The sequence below is a fragment of the Lonchura striata genome, chromosome 7 (assembly GCF_050655825.1).
Source record: "Lonchura striata isolate lonStrDom1 chromosome 7, ASM5065582v1, whole genome shotgun sequence".
NCBI classification, from domain to species: Eukaryota; Metazoa; Chordata; class Aves; order Passeriformes; family Estrildidae; genus Lonchura; species Lonchura striata.
This window is the reverse complement of record NC_140709.1, coordinates 31,318,606-31,337,845: the sequence shown is the minus strand read 5'-3', so window position 1 is coordinate 31,337,845 and position 19,240 is coordinate 31,318,606. Positions and strand designations below refer to the sequence as shown.

At 38.5% G+C, this 19,240-nt stretch overlaps 1 protein-coding gene across 12 annotated transcripts in view; it reads left to right on the top strand.

Annotated features, from left to right (window-relative positions):
• Positions 1-18,113, top strand: part of GULP1 (GULP PTB domain containing engulfment adaptor 1) — a 144,775-nt gene extending 126,662 nt beyond the window's left edge. For 5 of the 12 annotated variants that reach the window (XM_021540928.3, XM_021540930.3, XM_077785152.2 and 2 more), the window contains 5 exons: positions 815-1,039; positions 3,798-3,936; positions 10,525-10,619; positions 12,268-12,303; positions 17,812-18,113. In XM_021540928.3, the coding sequence (XP_021396603.1) occupies positions 815-1,039; positions 3,798-3,936; positions 10,525-10,619; positions 12,268-12,303; positions 17,812-17,883 (567 nt within the window). In that variant the 3' untranslated portion in view covers positions 17,884-18,113. Of the gene's footprint in view, positions 1-814; positions 1,040-3,797; positions 3,937-10,524; positions 10,620-12,267; positions 12,304-12,685; positions 12,826-17,811 lie in introns of those variants that run through there. The other 7 variants (XM_021540932.3, XM_085585318.1, XM_021540933.3 and 4 more) reach the window with 6 other exon arrangements.
• The last annotated feature ends 1,127 nt before the right edge of the window (positions 18,114-19,240 follow it).

Genomic DNA, 19,240 nt, shown 5'->3' with positions numbered 1-19,240 from the left:
TTTGTGTACTACATAACACTGAAAAAAATGGTTTAAAATAATTGAATCCTGCTCTACTGAGTTATGCAAACTTCTGATGAAATAATCATGACATATCCATTGTGTAACACTACAAGGGGAGCAAAACCAAGCTTCAGAATTCTTGCTGCACTCATCTGCCACTGCCTCAGCCTAGGCCAGTCACAGCTTAGGCAGGATAGGGTTTAGGCAGGACACCTCCAGCCCAGGAGCCATTCCTGCCTTCTCTCTGTGGAACTCATGGCCAAGAACTTCCTGCACAATTGTGCATTTCCTTCTGTTAAGATCTAAAGATTAATCTGTCCTCTGAAGATTTTAGTTCAATAATGAGCTGTTCTTTCAGAATTGGTGGGATATAAATGGTAGATTTTTCCTCAGTCAGTTAGAGAAAATCTGACCTATGCATTAACCAGCACAGTAACTCTTCTCCGCAGACTTGTGCCTACTGTTTATTTACAAGTGCAGATGTGAGAGATTGCTGACTGCTTATTGGATTTAGATATTTCTTAGTATCTCACAGCACACACTATGGGAAAGATGCTTGACTTCATTTTATTTGGTGTAATGATCAAGGATCAAGTTGTCTTTGTTCCACTTGCTACTGGGTTACTTCTTAATGTAGTATATCGTTATATTTGGTTGAAGTAATTTCAAGTTTTGTATCTTGTAACTATAGCACTGAACAGCAAGTTGCTGACAAGTTTTTTTGAAATATGTAATGTTTTTTTTCTTCTTTTCCTGACGTTACCACGTTCTGTTCCTCAGAATGTTTTCTCTTTCTGTGATTCCTTTTCAGCTGCTGCACATAAAGTGTGATAATGATGAACATATGTTTCAAAGACCCTCTACTTTTTTCTGGTGTAACAATGAGGATTCACCTCCTTGTTTAGATATCTCTTCCATTACGCTTACTCCTAGGAGTTCTCCTGACTCTAGACTACCACCTGGATTGTTAATACCACCACCTTCAAAAAGTGGTCTTCCAAAGCCTGCCAGTGAATACAGCTGCCCAAGACCTCGTGTAATCTTGCTGTGCAAAAGCTTTTTCAGTTTTTGTTTTTTATTTTTGCCTTTCTTTTGTTCTCTGTTGTGTATTAACTTCTATTAAAAATGTGCATTTTGTACAGTGGCTAAAGGATAGGGTGAATGAATCTTAGGTTCTCTAGGGGTGCTCTTAAAATATGGAATTTGTGAAGAGCTACTCTTTTTTCTACAGAGCTTTTTCTTTCCCACCCCCAAAACATAAATTCTTACTTTCCCAATATGTTTAAATTAGTCCATTAATTAATGATCTTGGTTATCTGTCCATCTTTTGTTAAAATTTTTATATAAAGAATAGCAATTCAAAACAATTCTAAAGGTCCAACTTCAAGGCCTTCTTCCCCTGATGAATTAATAGAAAAGCAATGAGCCATTAAATAACTTTTAGAATACTTTATAAAAACTGTGCAAAATGAAGGTTGAAAATGATTCTCAAATATGAAATGGGCATATTGCCTTCTTCTTCATATTCATGTGCTTATACTGAACTTTTCTTCCATTTGCAAGTAATAGTTGGCTTTTTTTAGCGACCATCCTGGCTTTCTGCATGTGTTCACTAAATAAAAATGCTTCTTGTGCTCATATTCAAAATACACATTTCTTAATTCATTAACAGTTCTAATTAAACTATATCAGTAGAATCAAAATGGCCAGTTAGTTAAATGTAACTGGGAAATGAGTCTAAAGTTTGGGTTTTCTTTTTTTTTGCCTAAAAGGCACATTTATAACTGAATGTAAGTGCTGTTTATCTGTCTTCTAAATAGCCATAAACATTTAGCAACTAATAAGATTCTCCATTAGAACATATGATTTCCAAGACATTCTAGGATTACTCATAGGTGTTGAAGGAAATGAAGGTTGATGGAAGCATTTATTTATTCCCTAAACCTGACCCCCCACCATCCTGATGCTAACAGAAGCCCATCTACAATCAGAGCAATTTCAGATGAAGGAAGGGGTGTGCTTTTTTATTGTGGTTATTTTGGGTCCAGCCCATCCATTGCCCTGCTTGGGGTGGGAGCAGATGACATCCAGCCATCTGCCAGACTTGGATTATCCTGGCTCTCTGCAGGGTTACTGCAAGGCCCTTGGACTCTAGCAGGAGCCTGTGGTGTCTGAACTGTGCACTGAAATCTTTTCACAGCACATGATCCTGAACCTCCAGTAGTAACTCAAGTTGAGGACAGTAAGAGTTCTGGATGTGTTAAAATCTTGAAATTTTATTAGTTCTTTTATGAAGTTGATTAAACTATGGTCATGATTAGGAATAGCAATGACTGAGGGTTTTTTTTTTAAGGCAAAATATAAAAGCAGCATGTTAAATGTAGATTTTTTTTGCTTGCTATGATTCTGTATATCTGGGAAGAAATACTCCAGGTTCTTTTAGATATTGAACAGTTAGAGATCTCACTTAATCCAATTTAAAAATGTTAATCAAAATTTAAAATAAGCCTTTAAAACTCCTAAGAATCACAGAACCTCCAAGAAATAGGAAGTGTAGGACTTGAGAGCCCCATGTTTTTTCTCTTTCAGAGGAAGGCTGTAGATCAATATTGCTTCTCAGAGCCACTGCAGAGAACCTCCATAGAGAAATAGGTGTGGTTCAGGGCCACCTGTAGACTTGGCTTAGGAATCTGATGTGAGCTTTCCCAGGGCAGCTGCAGGTCTGCAGCACAGGCACTGAAGAAAGCAGCATTCCAAAATAAGGGTTTATCCATGAGAACCTCATGGACAAGCAGTGCTAAGGACTACCTGCTGGCCAGGCTATCATATTTGTGTATTCTGAATAAAAGGATCCATGTGACTAATTTAACTTGTGCATGTCTGCGTGGATAGTTTGTGCAAGCTGCAGGTTCTGCTGTGCCTGGCTGGCCTTTCTGACACACAGGGCACTGTGGGGATTTCTGTATTGTCTCAGCAATAACATGAACATGCAAAACTAGTTTTGCCATCAGCTTGTCAGTCTCAGCTTTAATCTATTTCATCCTTTGTCTTCAGTGTTCAGTATATTTAACTTGACTGTGCCTCACTTGTGCCCTGAAGTAGTGGACTGGTGGCAGGAGGGATGAACTATTCAAAACCAAATATGACTGTAGAGTAATTGGTGGGTTTGGGGTTTCTTGTTTGCCTGGTATTTTTTTTTTTAACCATTCCAAATTCTTGTACCTTTTGAATGAAATCTCTTCAGTTTTACCTTCGAGGATAACAGGTTTATTTTGGATATTAATATTCAGTATATCACGTCTAGATTATCACTTATGGAAAAGCACATTAAAAGCTTTGATCATACCACTTTCTCTAAGCTGCTAAATAAGAGGTCATGTAAAGAAGAATTAGTAAACCAAAAATACTGGGATTGTATCTTTGAATTTGTTTCTGTGCTGTCCAGAGCAGAGCACGTTGTTGTTGCCATATTATCTCGACTGGGTCTCATGAAGGTGTCTGTGCTTGTATGTTTGCAAGAGAGCTGCTTGTCAGAGCTTTTCAAGTGTAACTGGGATACATTTTCAATGGAAAATGGAAAAATTACAGTGCTGCTTTTGTACTGGGGAGTGTTAGCATGTCAGAGTCTGTACTGCAAATGCCTTTTGCTTGGTGTCAGGAGCTGGGGTTTGCATGCTGATGGTTGTTTTTAACTTTTTTTTCAAAATGTGACTCTTATCTGCATGCTGAAGAATTCAGTATTGTGATCTTTTTCATGTGAAATATTGCCCTAATATTTATTGTCCTTATTGTAGGCAGGCAGTGTGACACCTAAATCACCCTCCACTGACATCTTTGATATGGTTCCCTTTTCTCCCATATCCCCTCAGTCATCAACACCTACTCGCAATGGTACACAGCCTCCTCCAGTACCCAGTAGATCTACAGAGATCAGTAAGTTTTGTAACCACTGACCTACTTTTTGCTTACATTATTTTTTTAAAATAAAGCATCTTTAAAGTTTTACGTACATTTTGCATGAAAAGCCAAATACAGTTTTTGTAAATCACGTTCACTAATGCCGTTTCATCTTTATACCATCTTCCCAAAGTCCTTGATGTTGCTGCCAAGTTGCATTATAACCAAACTTACTGTGAAACTATGACATATACACTTGGCAGGAGTTGGGTTGGGGATTTTAACTTGGCTTTTCTTTTGCAGTCTCTTTTCTCTACTTCAAGGAATACTTTTACTTCCTGTTAGTTCTTTCCCTGTCAAGCCACGGTTCTAGCACCTAGAGCCTGCATTTCTGGGGAAGGCAGCAGGTGAAGTAAGTATGGTGATGCTGATGCTCAAGGGAGAGCTGAAGAAACCCCTCAGGGAGACTTGGAATGCTGTTTTCAGCACTGCTTTTCACATCATGCACAGCTTTGTTTTGCTGTAGTTGATGAACCTCTCCAGATTGCCAACCACTCCTAAAAGGTCTTCAAAAGGTTATTGACAACAGCAATTTTATTTTGCAAAGGGTCAGACGCATCTAGGGTAAGGTTCTTGACTTGACTGGAAATTTTTTTGGAGTCCAGAAAGTCTTTTTAAAAGCTTTGGAAATCCCTTGAGGGGGAGGAGAGTGGGGCATGCACAGGTGATGTTAGAGGTTGTGGAAATACCAGTCTGTGTATCTTCTGTTCCTGATACCTATTTTAGAGTGGATAAGGGACACTTCTGTTACTGCCTGCCACCATATGAACACTTTTGAGGAGATTGTGCTGTTTTGGGGCATGCCTCTAGGATGCAGAGTTTTCAACTCACCAGTGAATAGGAGATGTGCACAAAAACAAAAATGCACTTTGTAATTTCAGTCAGTGAATTCTTCCCTTCCCAAGCCCGTATCTGGTGCTATTTGGTCACATTGCTTAGAATGTCTGTCACCTTCTAAGGAGTAAATGTTCAGGCTCTTAATTCAATAAAGAATCTTGTTTTTTTTTAAGGAGAATATTTTAAAATAATTAATGAATTTCTGTGGGATTCTCAAAAAGTATACTAACAGAATTTTACATCTATCAGTATTTTCATGTAATTTAAAAGAATATTAGAATATTCTATTAGAATATTAAAATAGAACTGCTCTATTGAGAGAATTTTATGGCTTTGCAATAAATAATTGAATGATTGCTTTACTGAGACTACAGGCAATGCCATAAAATAGATCTAAATGTGCATATACAGCTTCAAGAACAGCAAGTTAACTTTAATTTAATTATAGGTTTTTATTTTTTTACCTATTGTCCTACCTCAGTTCCATAGAAATCTTGTGGGAGTCAGCACTCAGTCTTGAGGGATCTTGAAAATTCCATCTATATGGGATTTGTAATTGTTTAGGCAGTAGGGTTTGTAATATAAAATAAAAAAATAACAAATTGCTTACTAACAGTGGTATCTATTGTTTAAAGTAGTTGCTGCTTCTGCACTTCAGTGATTTGCCTTCAGCTGAGATGACATAGTTCAGAGATGCCACTTCAGGAAGAGATTACAAAATCATTCATGGTCTTTATACTTTTGATCCCTACTCTTTCAGTGTGTGTCATGGTACTTTCTGTGTTGAAAATTACTGTGTTCATCAGCTATTAATGCTTTTTGGCATATTTCAGAGTGTCATTGAAACAGGAGAGGAATATTTTATCATCAAACAAGGGCCTTACTGTCCCAGACGAGAAAGTTCAGCTCCCATAAGCTTGTTCAGGCTATGCAATGTCCCATGACTGCAACAATGTGCAGTAATGCATTGCTCTGTGGTGTCACTGCTGCCTGTACCAGCAAGCTGGCAATTCTTTCTCCAGTACAAGGTAGAGGGGCTGGCAACCCAGAAGACCCAAAGTTTGGAGTCTCTATTTTCTGAGATCATCTTTTCCTGTTCTTATCTCCACTGCACTCAAGCAGAGTTGATTTGGTGAAATTACAGAGTAATTTTATTGGATTTTATAATTTTGTAACTTTCAGTTTTCTCATATTCAGTAGTAAAGAAGGAGAAAATGAGGGTTTGCCATCTATTTGTTAGTATCATCTCATTTATTCCTTTTGCCTAAGTGGGGCCTGTTACCCAAGGAGGGCACTTGTGCTGCTCAAAGAAAATGTGCTTTTAAAAGCCAAAGTTCATCTTGTTTGTCCACTGGCCAGTTTGATAAACCAGCCAAAAATAGCAGTGCCCTGGAAAGGCATGGACACTTGTAGGAATCCTGCAACAATACCAAGCACTTTTCATTCCTCCAAGACCAAGTTCATAGGTGATTGCTGGCACTGGGATGACAGTTCAGCTTCCCATACAAAGGAATGCCCAGAGTTAGAATTTTGCTTACCAGTTGGTAATTTCACAGGAAAAACAATTGTGGGGTGATAAATGGTACCTCTGCTTTGCTGAGCTCACAGCATGTAGTTTAAGAAACCTCACCTTTTAAAACTAGAGCAGAGCAACAGTGACCTTTTTAATTTTTTTTCTCTTTTTTTTTTTTTTTTTGTAAGACAGCTATTTCCAAGGCATTTAGGCTTTAAAAAATGAATTAAATCTTGAGATTTTGAGTTAGTATTCAGCCATGTTCCAACAGGACTACTCAGTAAATGTCTGCTCACTACAGGCTGTACCAGCAATAGCAAATAAATGGGGTTTACCTATTTAAAGGAGAACATGGCATAATTTTTGTACAGGAGGTAGCAGATTGGTCAAATGCACTCTGACTCTTTAGGTAATAATTGCAACATAATGTAATGCAACCAAAAAATGCAATGTTAGAGATTGCATGCTGCTTCTTCCTCAATTACAAGCACTTGTAATTGTTCTTATAAGTTTTCTGAATGGTCAGAATTAGTTAATTAATTTTATTTCATTAAAGGAGGAATTAACTTATATTTCTTGTTGGCAGAGCATTAGTTTCATATCTCAGAAAAGAACTGTAGAGGATATTCTCTATTGAGTTGTTCAATTTATTTCACACAAATGCATAATGAAATGCATCAAGGTCACAACTGGCAGATGCAGAAATCTGCTCCAAGGTGCTCTTTTTCTGCAGATTATTTAGGATTATTTTGTCAGAATAATGGATGTAATAATTTCCAATGAAAAAAATATAGAGTAGCCTGCAGCTAAAGGAAAGGCTTTCTGGATTTCCTTCTCTCAGTTTATTCCAAATATTTCTTTGGGTGCTTCTCTCTCAGTGTGATTCATTTTTGTCACCACAGCTACTCCATCTGGGCAAAGCATATATCAGCAGAGCTGTGTGCCTGGATGATAGCTGAAGTAGAGATTGGGATGTCAAGTGCAGCAGAAAAGCCAAATATTTGTACTTTTGCTTAGTAATTGCTAATTTTGAATTTATCATAGCATGCAGGTTGCTATTCTCCAGTATTATGTTTGTTCTCCTGAATGTCAGGTCCCAGAATTTATTACTTGTTCATGTTACCCTGTGGTCTGAGCTGAGGATCTAAAACATCAACATTTCATGGCTTTTGAATTTGTGGGTCAATTTTGCAGCCTGTGAAATTATATCTATCCAGAAAGGAATGAGAAAGGGAAAGGAAATTATTTGTACTGTTTGAAAGGATAATTTTCAAAGGCTTCCTGGTTGCTGTTTATTGGAGAAAGAAATGCCTGTCTATGCTACAATAATTTTGGAGAGTGTGCCAGGCAAGATATTCTTGCTATAGCTAATTTTCATGCAAATTCTCTGGCCTGAAATAAAAAGTTACCAATTTATGCCATCTGTGCTAAAAAGGAGCCCCCCCCCCCCCCATCATGAGTGGAGTGAACTCTGGTTGATGATTAGCTTATGGATATTCCAAGGAATAGTGCAGCCCTGCAGGGATGAAGTCTTCATATTTCTCCATTTTAAATGTTCTTCAGCTTTTGTTCTTGAGGCAAATGAAGACAATGCTACTGAAAATATTCCATGGAACTTTGTCCCTCCCTGCCTTTTAGCAGTGCAGCCTCTTTTATAACACTGAAACTTTAAATGCAGAAAAGCAGCTGTTCTGTGGACTTCTTCAGCTGAAATGGATAGCAAGTTATGATAGAGATAATTACCCAAGTGATAGCCAGAAACCCAGCTAGGTAACACTTCTTTATTTTGAATTTGATTCTGTCCAGGGCTTACTAGGCTCTGTCACTTGGAGTAAGTCACACTCTGGTTGGTTTTAAAATCTGCCTTGTATACAGTATAAATTCAGAAATCTTTCGCATTAAAGAAAGGAGTGACATTAAAGGAGGTAAAACTTCTGCTGTTTTCCTGCTAATGAGCTCAAAAGGGCTTTCATTAATAAAAGCCCAATAATAAGGTATGAATAATAACAATAATAGTGTGCAAAATACTTGCTTTTAAAAATAGTCGTAAGTTCATAATTCAGTACAAATTACATGCAGGAGTTTTGTCCTTCTCCATTTTTTCCTAAATACATTCATAGAATGTTTGTTAAGCCCTTGTGTTGGAACTGTCTGCTTTCCATTGTCTGACCACAGAGAAAGCTGTCAGTTCCTTTTAAAGGTAAAAAGAAAGAAAATGGACCTACATAATGAACCATAGACTGCTGAGGGTTATAAAGCAGAATCACTTTTTTGCCCAGTTGAGGTTAGATTGCAAGTCAAAGCTGCTACACATCTGAAGGTTATTTGCTAGGAGCATCAGAGCATTTCAGGACACTGGTTATACTGGAGCAGACCCATTTTGGCTGTGAAAGAGGCAAAGGATGAGGGAGAACCTAATTTTTACATTAGATTATCCGAGTTAAAGTCTCTCTTGCACACAGGTGGTCTGCCTTTGCCAGGAAAGACTGGATTTCTGCTTGGCTCTAGTGGACTCTTGGAACAAGGCTCTCTTATCTGGGCCATCTCCTGGTCCCTTGTGACAGTTTGTAGCTGTTTAGCCACAGTTTTTTAAATATGTAATCAATCAAGTTCTGGTCAAATTTCTGAACTTGATCATGGGAATTTCTGTACTTTATTGTAGGAGCAAATGATGGTAGTTGCCAGTTGTTTAAAATGCCTGCTGTGCAGCCAGATAACACCTAATTGATAAGGGCAAAGCCCTGACAGACCGATATGCACAATAACTGTTGAAGACCCCAGAGAACACAGGTGTAAAATTCTGCCTCGAAGGATGCCAAAATCAAACCAGCTGTGCAGCTGTAAGCAGGTGCTGCACCACTGATAATGGGACTGGGAACACTGCAATGGGGCAGTTGGGTCCAGCAGTTGATTGTCACCCAGAGCTCAGGAGTTAAGGGTGAATTTTGTGCCTAACTGTGCAATCACTTCAGGGTTACTATTGCTCCCCTTACTGTCATGCTCTGAAACTAAAATTGTTTTGAGGCAGACAGAATGTTTGTCAGGTTTCTTGCTAGGCAGCCATGAAAGTTAGGAGAGAGGAGATCTCCTAATGGTTCTGGTCTTCTCTCCACCAATGACAAGGTTGGAGGAACTTGATTCTGTAGATTCTTCAATCAGTACGGTTGGGTTGGGTTAGCAATTTTTTTAAACTGCTGTAGTTTAATCCAGTGTGAGATGCGAAAAGTGTCTAGAGATGGAGCCTTTAACTGTAGGGAAGAAAAATCTATTATTAAGAAGGAGTAAAAAGCAACCAAAACATGAAAAACCGAAAAATATTTGAGCAGGCAGATATAAAGAACTATGAAAGATATCAAGAACTAATATGAAAAAATAACCCAATTTTATTAGAGGTGTTTCTTCTTACCCAGATGAAAAAAAGAAACACCTCCCCTCCCTTTGACCACTAGAATGCAAACTGCAGTTAAGAAAAAGTCAGAAGCTTTTGATATTTAGAAAAGGGAAATTTGCATTAATTCTATTTATGCACCCAAATTTAGTGGAATTTTAGCTTAAGTTACAGCTCATGGTACTTTTGTAGTTTTCTGGGTTTTTTTAAAATTGCTTTTCTTCCTTGATGTGATCTCATCCAAGATTTTAAAACTTTGATGGTTTCTAGTTGTTATTACTGCTAGTTGCTCATTAAGGAACTGTATCAAACAAAGGCCTTGTCTTGCCTTAGTAAGAGTGTTTGCTTGTCTCAAAAACATCCTTAACCTGAAGAGTGGCAGACAGGGGACACAAGGATTGGTTGGTTGGTAATTTGTTGTTGACATTACGTAGAGATGAAATTTGGCAACTCATGTCCAGTTGCTTCCACTTCATTTTTGAAACTCCTACACACAGACTCCAGAGCACACGTCAGAATACGATGCCGTCTTCCAAGAGCAGCAACTTCCCACCGGATCCCTAGAAGGCACAAGCATTAAAGGAAGATAAAGAGAGGCTTAAACAGAAGTCCAGTGGTGTTCTTGGAAAAATATTTGAGTATTAAGGTTTGGGAAACTGCCCAAGACCTGGCTTGCAAACTGGGATGTTAAAAGCTGTGGTTAATGAGTGGTGTGTCTGGTGGTGCTGACACTGGGCTCAGGAGGAGATGTTAGGTGGCTTTTTCAGAGCGCTGTTCTCCTGGCCCATACCTGTTCTCCCAGTGACTCATTTTTCTGTCGTTGCAGAGAGAGACCTTTTTGGAGCAGAACCTTTTGACCCTTTTAGCTGTGGAGCAGGAGATTTCCCTCCAGACATTCAGTCCAAACTAGATGAGATGCAGGTAACTACTGACTTAACGTGGGTTTTGATGGCTGTGTGTCTATTCTTGAAATATGTGCTTACCATATGCTGAAAATGTGTTCCACAAAGCACACACTAATGCAGAGACAGACCCCCATTTCTGACTATTCCTTCTGTAAGTTTATCTCCTGGTCTTTGAGCTGGAGTTTGGGTTTGCCTTAAGAGCCTCACCTGGTACCAATACAGTCAGCTACACTACTGAAGGGTTTCTCAGCACTGTAACCAAAATGGTTTGGGAACTGTTACCTGGGAAGGGACTGAGAGAGATGAAAAAGATGAAAAAGTGAGCTGTGTCAATAGCCCTCCAGATCCCTTGATCTCCAGGTGCAGCAATCTCCACCATTCCAATGTAACCTCCTCTTTCCCTCAATGACATCACTTTGTTTTCTCTCAGCATTGGGCAGACTTAGGTACTTCTTAGGCCATAGCAATTTTCTGCTGCCTTTAAAAACAGCTCTATGGCACCCTGGGGCAATTAAACTTCAGAACATTGATTCAAGAATTCTGAATTGTGTTTTTATCAGAAAATGTTTGTTGATTCCGAAACACTCAACATTGTCCATTCAGCTATTGACCCAGTTGTGAAACAATTCTAGGAGAAAGTTCTGAAGTTTTGGAACAAATGATTCTCTGCAGTCAGGCTTTCAAAACTTCTAGTTTCTTGCCAGCTTATCTCTAGTATTTTTTTAAGCAGCCTGCCAGCAAAAGAAAAGCCTGGAAATAATGGAAACTTGAATTTCTAGGATCCTGGCTCCTCAGCAGAAAGTGTTCCCAGGGTTTCCAGCCCTCTTGTTTCTTAGGAGTCCACAAAGTCCAAGAGCTTTTGCTCTCGGTCTCCTTCTGTTCCTCTCTCCCACCTAGAAAGCAGCAGAGGCTTTTTAAAATGGTTTAAATAAGATTGAAATACCATTTCATTTTCCTGAGTCCATTTTCTTTTCTTCGTCAGTTCAGGATGGTTCCACTGACAAACTCTGTTCACAGTGAAGTAAGAAATTTAGCTTCTTAGTCCCTCATATAATTTCAAAGAGCAGCCAAAAGCCAAAACTGTCTTTACAATTCCAACAACATGCTAGTGTTTTGTGAATGCCATAATGTTGTTACCAAGCCCTTGAACACACACCCCAAATCTTACAGGACCTCCCATTGATATATTAACATTTCCATTGTTTTAGGGAAAATTAAACTGTAGCAACTGTGGTTACCACTAGTAATGGTATGTCAATATTTAAATGTCACAATTAAATGTCAAATTTAATATTGAAATTAAAATCTCCCATCATTGTTTGTACTCTTTTGATCTAAAAAATGGAGACAACCAATCAATAACAAAACCCCCAAGCATTAGGGTGTTACTGTGTCCTCTTGTGAAGAAAGGCAATCCCTCCCTAGCATATCAGCTATTCACTAAAAATTAATTAGTGGGCCTTTATGAAGGCACAGAACTTGACATTTATGATCCAGCTGAGAACAAGTGTACAGCTGAAAGGGTATGAAAAATCCCCATATTCTAACTTGAGCCAAAGCAAAGACAGTGTACAATTATTTTACTGTGATTGGTGCAAAGTACAGATTGAAACATGCTTTTCCTAATGTCTCTTTTATCTTCTTATGCTTTCCTGGGTGCACAGCGTCAGCGATGGTTGGTATATCATATTTTAATAATGGTATTTAAAGCATTTACAATTGAAATCTGCACGTGTTTGTCTTGTGTTTCTATTTTTGTGTATATTTATGTATAAAAATTTCAAGATTTATGGTTTTTTTATATAGAACTCTGAGTCAGAGCTGTTTTCATTTTTGGAGGCCTCCACAAGCTCTAAGTTAGGCACAGCTGATGGTTGTTTTCTTTGCTCTGTCTTGCCAGGTGCTAATATTAAGCCTTTGTTTTGACCACTATTTGTTTTACATGTGTACTTGTGAAATCTCCAGTTGCCATTATCAGATTGTCACCTTTACTACAAAAACCTTTAGTACAGAGATTGTTTTAGTACAACCACGTTTGAGAGCAAGTCTTTGTTTGGACATAATGATTTAAAACTTTTCAAGGAGCAGAAGCAGCTGTGCTAGTCTCAACAGCTGTTAGAGCCTTTGAGGAAGGTGAGAGCACAGAATGTAACCTGCTCTGGAAATCCAGCAATGAGAAACGTGGAAGAGAAATGTGGGCCTCTCTTCTTTTCTGAAATGCAGTGGATGAATCTTTGCATTATGGAAGCACAGCCTGGGTGTCAGTAATTTTGTATTCCATTAGATCTGTGAAGGTAAGTGTTTTACAGACACCTAGTAAATAGTCCCAAATATAAACTTCCTGCACTGTGGTGTTGGATAGAGCTCAGCCTGCAGTGAGGACTGCCAGCCTGATTGAGCAGAACAGCCCAAGCTCTCTTAGCCTGTTTCTTGTGAGGAGCATGTGAGGTGCCTCAGCACACACACCCTGTGTGCAGAAAAGCTGTCCTGATCTGGCCTTGTGCTTTTGGGAACAAAGTGGGAGAGGAGAGCAAGCACAGAAGAGGCATTGGAGAATAAACTCTTGAGTGGTGGGTGCTTTTCCTTTGCATCCTGCATTCTGAACTTAATGAGATCAGAGAAGTTCCCTGGCCTCTAGGGGAACACTTATTTTTGAACTTCAGTGACGGTCCAAATTTCACAGTTGAGCTTTCTATTCCATTTCTCAGTCCAATCTCTGTTGATCTTTCTGGAGAGCTTAAAACTCAAACATTTGCAGGGATGTGACTTTTATAGCTCAGGCCTCTCTCTGATGACTGTCCAACCTCCTGTTTCCCTGCACCCTTATGCTGAAACATATTTTCATCTTTACTTTGACTGCGTCTAGACATTAATAAAATTAATGTCTACTTTCCCAGAAATCTTGCAATGAGGAGAAGTTTCCCTGGATCATGAATCACACCAGCAGCAGCTGCTATAATTTATTAAAATCTCTAGGTAGTTAATATCAGAAAGCTTCCAGGAGCTGCAGGCCATTCTCCCTGCATGCCCTGAAGCAGTCAGTAGACTTGACATCTTTCCATCTCAAATAAGTTATGCTCAGCCCTCTAAATGCTCTTCTTGGAGATATGTAAATTTGTCATTGCTTCATTGGGTTTGTGCTGACTTAAGCTCATTGAGTGAAGTAACTGTGAAGTGATAAGTGAGTGAACTTCTGAGCCATAAGATTGACTCTGGCAAATTGATCTCACGATAAAGTGCAAGTTCCTATTGCTTACTGGTTTTAACCAGAATAGCTCACATCTTTTTATCCTTGACTCAAAAAAAAAAATGCTGGTTTTGGAAGAGGGATTGGTTTTGAGTTGTTTTGAGAGAAAACAAGCTTTGCTCCTCTCTTTAGGGCATCAGTCATATCCCTTAGTACGATACCATTACTTAGTAGGCAGCTAAACTGCTCAGTCCTTGTGTTAAAATGCCTCTAAAGTAAAAAAGCTCCTTGAGGACATGAACACAGCAAAACAAGGCACAATATAGATGCACACTTCATAGCTCCTCTTGTTCCCTCTCCTGGCCAGTGCCATGGGGTGGCCTTTTTCAGCATTCCCTGAAAATCAGCAAATCTGTGTGACTGTGTGAAGTTTTTGTTTCCTGAACAGAAGTACATGGGTTTTAATGAACAGGCAGAGTTTTGGTAAGAACACACATTATTAGAAGCTGAACGGTCTGAATTTCACAAGGCAAAATATTTTAATTGTTGTGGATTAAAAGTAGTAATGCATTTTATATATTATACAAACTATAATGTTTACCAATAAGCTGACTCTATATGTCATTAAAAATAATTTCTTAACACATTAGTCAAGTTTATCAGGGGAAAAAAAAATCATAATTTGTAATCTGAATCATTGCAACTGATTTCATGACTATTACAGCTGTGAATGCTGAGAGTTAAAAGCTGGCCTGTGCTGTTCTGTAATGATCAGAGAGCAGCTTCCCCTGGGGACCAGAGCACTGGGGAGCCCTGTGCAGCTCAGGTGTAGACAGGAACTGCAGTCCTAAAAACATGTGGCACTCAGTGTTCTGCACTGCCATGAGAACTGTTACCTGCATCAACAACAGTTCTACTCTGCATGCAGAGACTGTACTCCTAAAGCCTGCCCATGGCTTGCCTGACTCCAGCTGATTGGATTTTACTTTTAATTGCGTGTTTGCCAAAGTATAGTTTTGGGGATTCTACAAATTAACTAAGAATTTGGAGTTATGTTGCTGAACCTGAGGGGTTAGGAGTACTGATGGCTGTGGGAGATGTGGAGCCTTTGCCTTCCTTATCTTTGGAAATTGCAATCACTTTGCCAGGGAGTCTGCTGGATGGAGAGATTCTGATTAATTTTTTCCCTTTTGAGGGGTAGTGCAGCTTTCCTTTGTTTATATTCCTATGTGCTTCATTTTAAATATCCAAGAGGAAAAAAAATCTAGGTTTTACATCCCTTTAATGAAAGAAATGCCCAGCCAGCCACCTGGATTGCTTTGATGTCCTCTCTATGCTGTTGGGCTTTTTGGCCTTGTGGTTTTTATGGAAATTTGAGCCTGCTTGGAAGTGCAGATCCTGACACTGATGGTCGTGGGTTTGGTGTGGCTCAGAAGTGTCCATGGAAATGCCATGTCCCTGTTAATGCCATGTCCCTGTTACAGACAGGAATGTGCATGAGCCATTGTTCTCAGCAGTGCAACTGCTACCAGCACCTGGCAACCACAGCACTGATTGCTTTTAGGACAGACAGTTTGTTTTGGTAATAAAGTTAAAAATAAAGTAAACATGCTTTTTTAATCAGTATGATCCATAAAGAGCAGCAATCTCTGAATAAATTAGCACATTGCAAATATGTGGAAATTTAATTGCTTTAAATGCAAAATATCACTTGATATAAGGACTAAACAGGGATGGGTGGAAGTGGCTGGAGTGAAGCTGCAGAAAGGAGCCAAGGAGGCCACAGTTCTTCAAGAAAGTGGAAATAGTTCTGAGTCACAGCAAACACAAACAAAGTGCTAAGTGACAAAATATCAGTTTGAGTCAAAAAACTTGACATGCTCAACATAAGAACAGTGAGATGAGTGTACTTCCAAAATGCATAATCTGATTTTCCCTTCACTTGCTGGAAAAAGGGCATTGGGAGTGAAGACACTTAAGACACCAGCAAACTGTGCTTAACAGTAAAAATAAGATAAAAATAAGAGTGGGCAGGACATGAATGGCATGGATGTGCAGTGAAAGCTCTGGCTGGCTCAGGATGAAGGTCTCTGTCCTTGTCAAGCAGTTGTTGGTGATGTTCTGCTGTTGGAGCTCATCTAGCATCCTCAGGTTGAAGCACCTACAATCCCTTGTTCCTGTATCCCTTTACAAGCTCAAAACTGGAAGCAGCCTTCAGATACTTCAGAAACTGAGCATCCTCGGCACACTGTAACTGCAGGGCTTAAAATGTGACAGATTAGACCCTAGGCTAATTCTCTGAATTCTCCTTCTGGGTAAGCAGTCCTCCTTTGACTGCAGTTCCATCAATTAATTTACCCTTTGAGGAAATGAGCACTGTCTGTTTGTAACAGGTTGTGTTTCACTTGAAATATCTTCTGCATTTAATGTTCTTCCTTTTAATTGTTTAGAAAATACAGAGAGGGGAAAAAAAGGAAAAAAATACACTAGTGAGCCTTGGCAGCAGTGTGTCACCCAGGTAGAGCAAACTGTTAAATGTTTACACCACAGTGCTGCTACTTGCTCAGTATGGATCTCCCTTTAGGAAAAAGCAGCTTTTACTTGGAAATTCTCAGACCATTTAGTAACTATTGCCAGGAGGTTTGTTCTGTTTTTCCACATTATTCTCCTGATAGCGGTAGCTGGCAGGGTTATTAGATATTCATACACTTTTCAAGTGTTAACCTGTGATTTGAATTTGTTTGAAATTAAGTTGGTTTGACGTGGGATTTATCTTCTAAACCCAAAAGGTATGGTCTTGAAGTACTGCTGTGCATGTGAGGGGAAGACTTGAGCTTGTGCCTAATCCCCATACAGATGGTTTTACAAAAAGATTTATCTTGTTTACAAGATATTTTCATGATGAAAGGACCTGTTATTGATTTCATAGCACACAATCAGCACTCTCACTGAACAGAGCACTGCCACAGCTGCCACTGGAGCTCGTGTTCTCGTGGCATTTCTAGTCAGAGCCCTATTTCCAATTGCTTAAACCTTCAAAGCACTTTCACCCAACAGACTGAAATTTTCTTGACTTCAAGGTGACTTTTGAGGGTCCAGCCACAATTGTTCAGCTTCTTTTAATGCAGAAAGAGAAATTAAAATGAGTTTTCCTGTATTAAAAGTGAAGTTGTTACTTTAGGACTGGTGTGAATTAAGTACCTTTAGCAAGTCAAGCATGTGTGAAAGCGTACAAAAAAAAAGTATTTGTAAAATTAATTTTATTTTTTGTAGAGAAGGTGGTAGCATCCAACTTATAATCTTTTTTGTGTTTCTAATAATAAAATGAATGTCAGTAAACTCAGGAATTTTGGTCTCAACTTTTAAAGCAACTCATTGCACTTTCAAAAGATCACTGTGTTTTATTTTACTGAGTTACATGCCTTTAAAATGCACAGTTTTTTTCATTTGTAGTTGAGCAAGTATAATTTTATTTGCCTTTTTCATGAAGCTCAGATAGCAGTGGGCAGTAAAGCCCTGTCAATTAAACTGCACTGGGAGCAAATCAGAGCAGCTCCTGAGGTGGGGCAGTCAGCACTTTTTGCTGGGGTGCTCTTACAGCACCAAGAACATAAGAGACACCTTGTATGAGTAAAATGCCCATGTCATAGCTGTATTTTTTAATATAAATCTTCTTGAACTTTACTCAGGAACAACATGCTGCAAGTCAAACTTGTTTGGATTTCTGTCAACCTATGCACAAGAATACTCAGTATTGTTATTCTATAGTATTTTCTACACTTTATGTACTTACTGTAGCTATGCTTTTGTATACATCTCGTGTACATCTTTTATGAGTTAACCACTATGACTTACTGAAAAGTGGCTGACCAAATAATGTAAATATTTGTGAATTCAGGCTGAAGTATCATTGAAGTTTGTCTGCCTAAAGATATGCTTGGATTGAAATGCTTTTACAAGGAGAATGTGATCCTCCAGAACTCACTTGGCTCTTTACTAATGATGTCTTGTTTCATTGCAGGAGGGGTTCAAAATGGGATTAACTCTCGAAGGCACAGTATTTTGTCTTGACCCACTAGACAGCAGGTGCTGATGCCAAGAAAGTCAATGTGAATTTCCTCCACAGTGTTTTTATTTCTGAACACATACTCACAGATACTATCCATGTGCCAAAAATTGCTTTTTTCAACATGTATACTCTTGTGAGGCTTGCTTCTGTAAAAAAATCAAATTATTTCCAGTCTTTCCCTGTACAAATGTAAAAAGTTGTATTTGTTTATGAATTATGGATTAAATTACGCTGTTGTGTTTCTTTCTGTCACATTTTGGCCCAAGTTTACTATAACTGTTAGCTTGGAGAAGTTCTTCAGAAAGGTCACTCATACCTCTCTCTCTGTCTGTCTCTGCAAATGTGCAGGCATGAATTCTACATAATACTTTACCTGGCAGCATTTTGAAATTATGCTTTTAAGGGATTATTTAATATTCAAGCAGTAAAAATATTAATATCTGCTACAGAAATTTCAATTTGCAGTGAAAAAAGCATAAAATACTAACCATTACTATATGCTTCAAAAGAAAATCTGGATGCAGTGTGATTGATTTCCATCACTGTGTGTGGTTAGTATCCTGTACAGATGTTTTCATTGGTTTATAAAATCCAGATTTTAGGTCCTTCATTCATGTTTTAGAAACTAACAAGTTTTTATTCTGCTAATTAGTGCTTAATGAGCCTAGAAGAACTGCTAAATTGCAGAATGGCAAGGCAACCGCCCTTTGTTTTGATATTTTATAGCTGAAGTGTAAAGTATGTACCTTGGAATCCATTACATACTAGCCATAACTTAAAAGGAAGATTATGGTCTTGTATTTACTTAGGAACTTATGTAATTTTGTGATAAGCAGGCACTGGGCTCAGTTCTGTAATTACTTTAAACACCTGAGTGTTTACAGCCAGGCTCTGTTGAGTATAATTCTTTTACTCTCTTCTTTAGTGTTCCATGTCCTTAATTTTGAGGCTTTCTGCAGAGAATCAACCATTAGTAAGTCCTTTGTACTCACTGGTTGTTCCTGTTACAGAAATACCGGCACACCAAAATTCTCAGCTGCTGGTGAGATGAATGCTGACATGTCTATGCATACTCTTCATTAATCTTTCTCATAAGCAATAAAACTCCTTCTTAAACCTATCTCAGAAAATTAGCATCATGAATTCAATTCAAAGGCTTTCAAAACTCTAGTATTTTCCCTTAAAAACATACAAATGTGGAAATCCCCCCTCCCAAAATGTTCAGATTTTTTTTTTTTTATGAGAGGCTTTTTGCTGATAACTTATAGTTTTGTCCTTAACAGTCACAATTTACACCAAAACCACGTTTTTCAATTTCATTGCGAGTATTTTTATGCCTGTTCAACAAAGTACTTGTGCATGTAGCTTTGGAGTCCTCTAA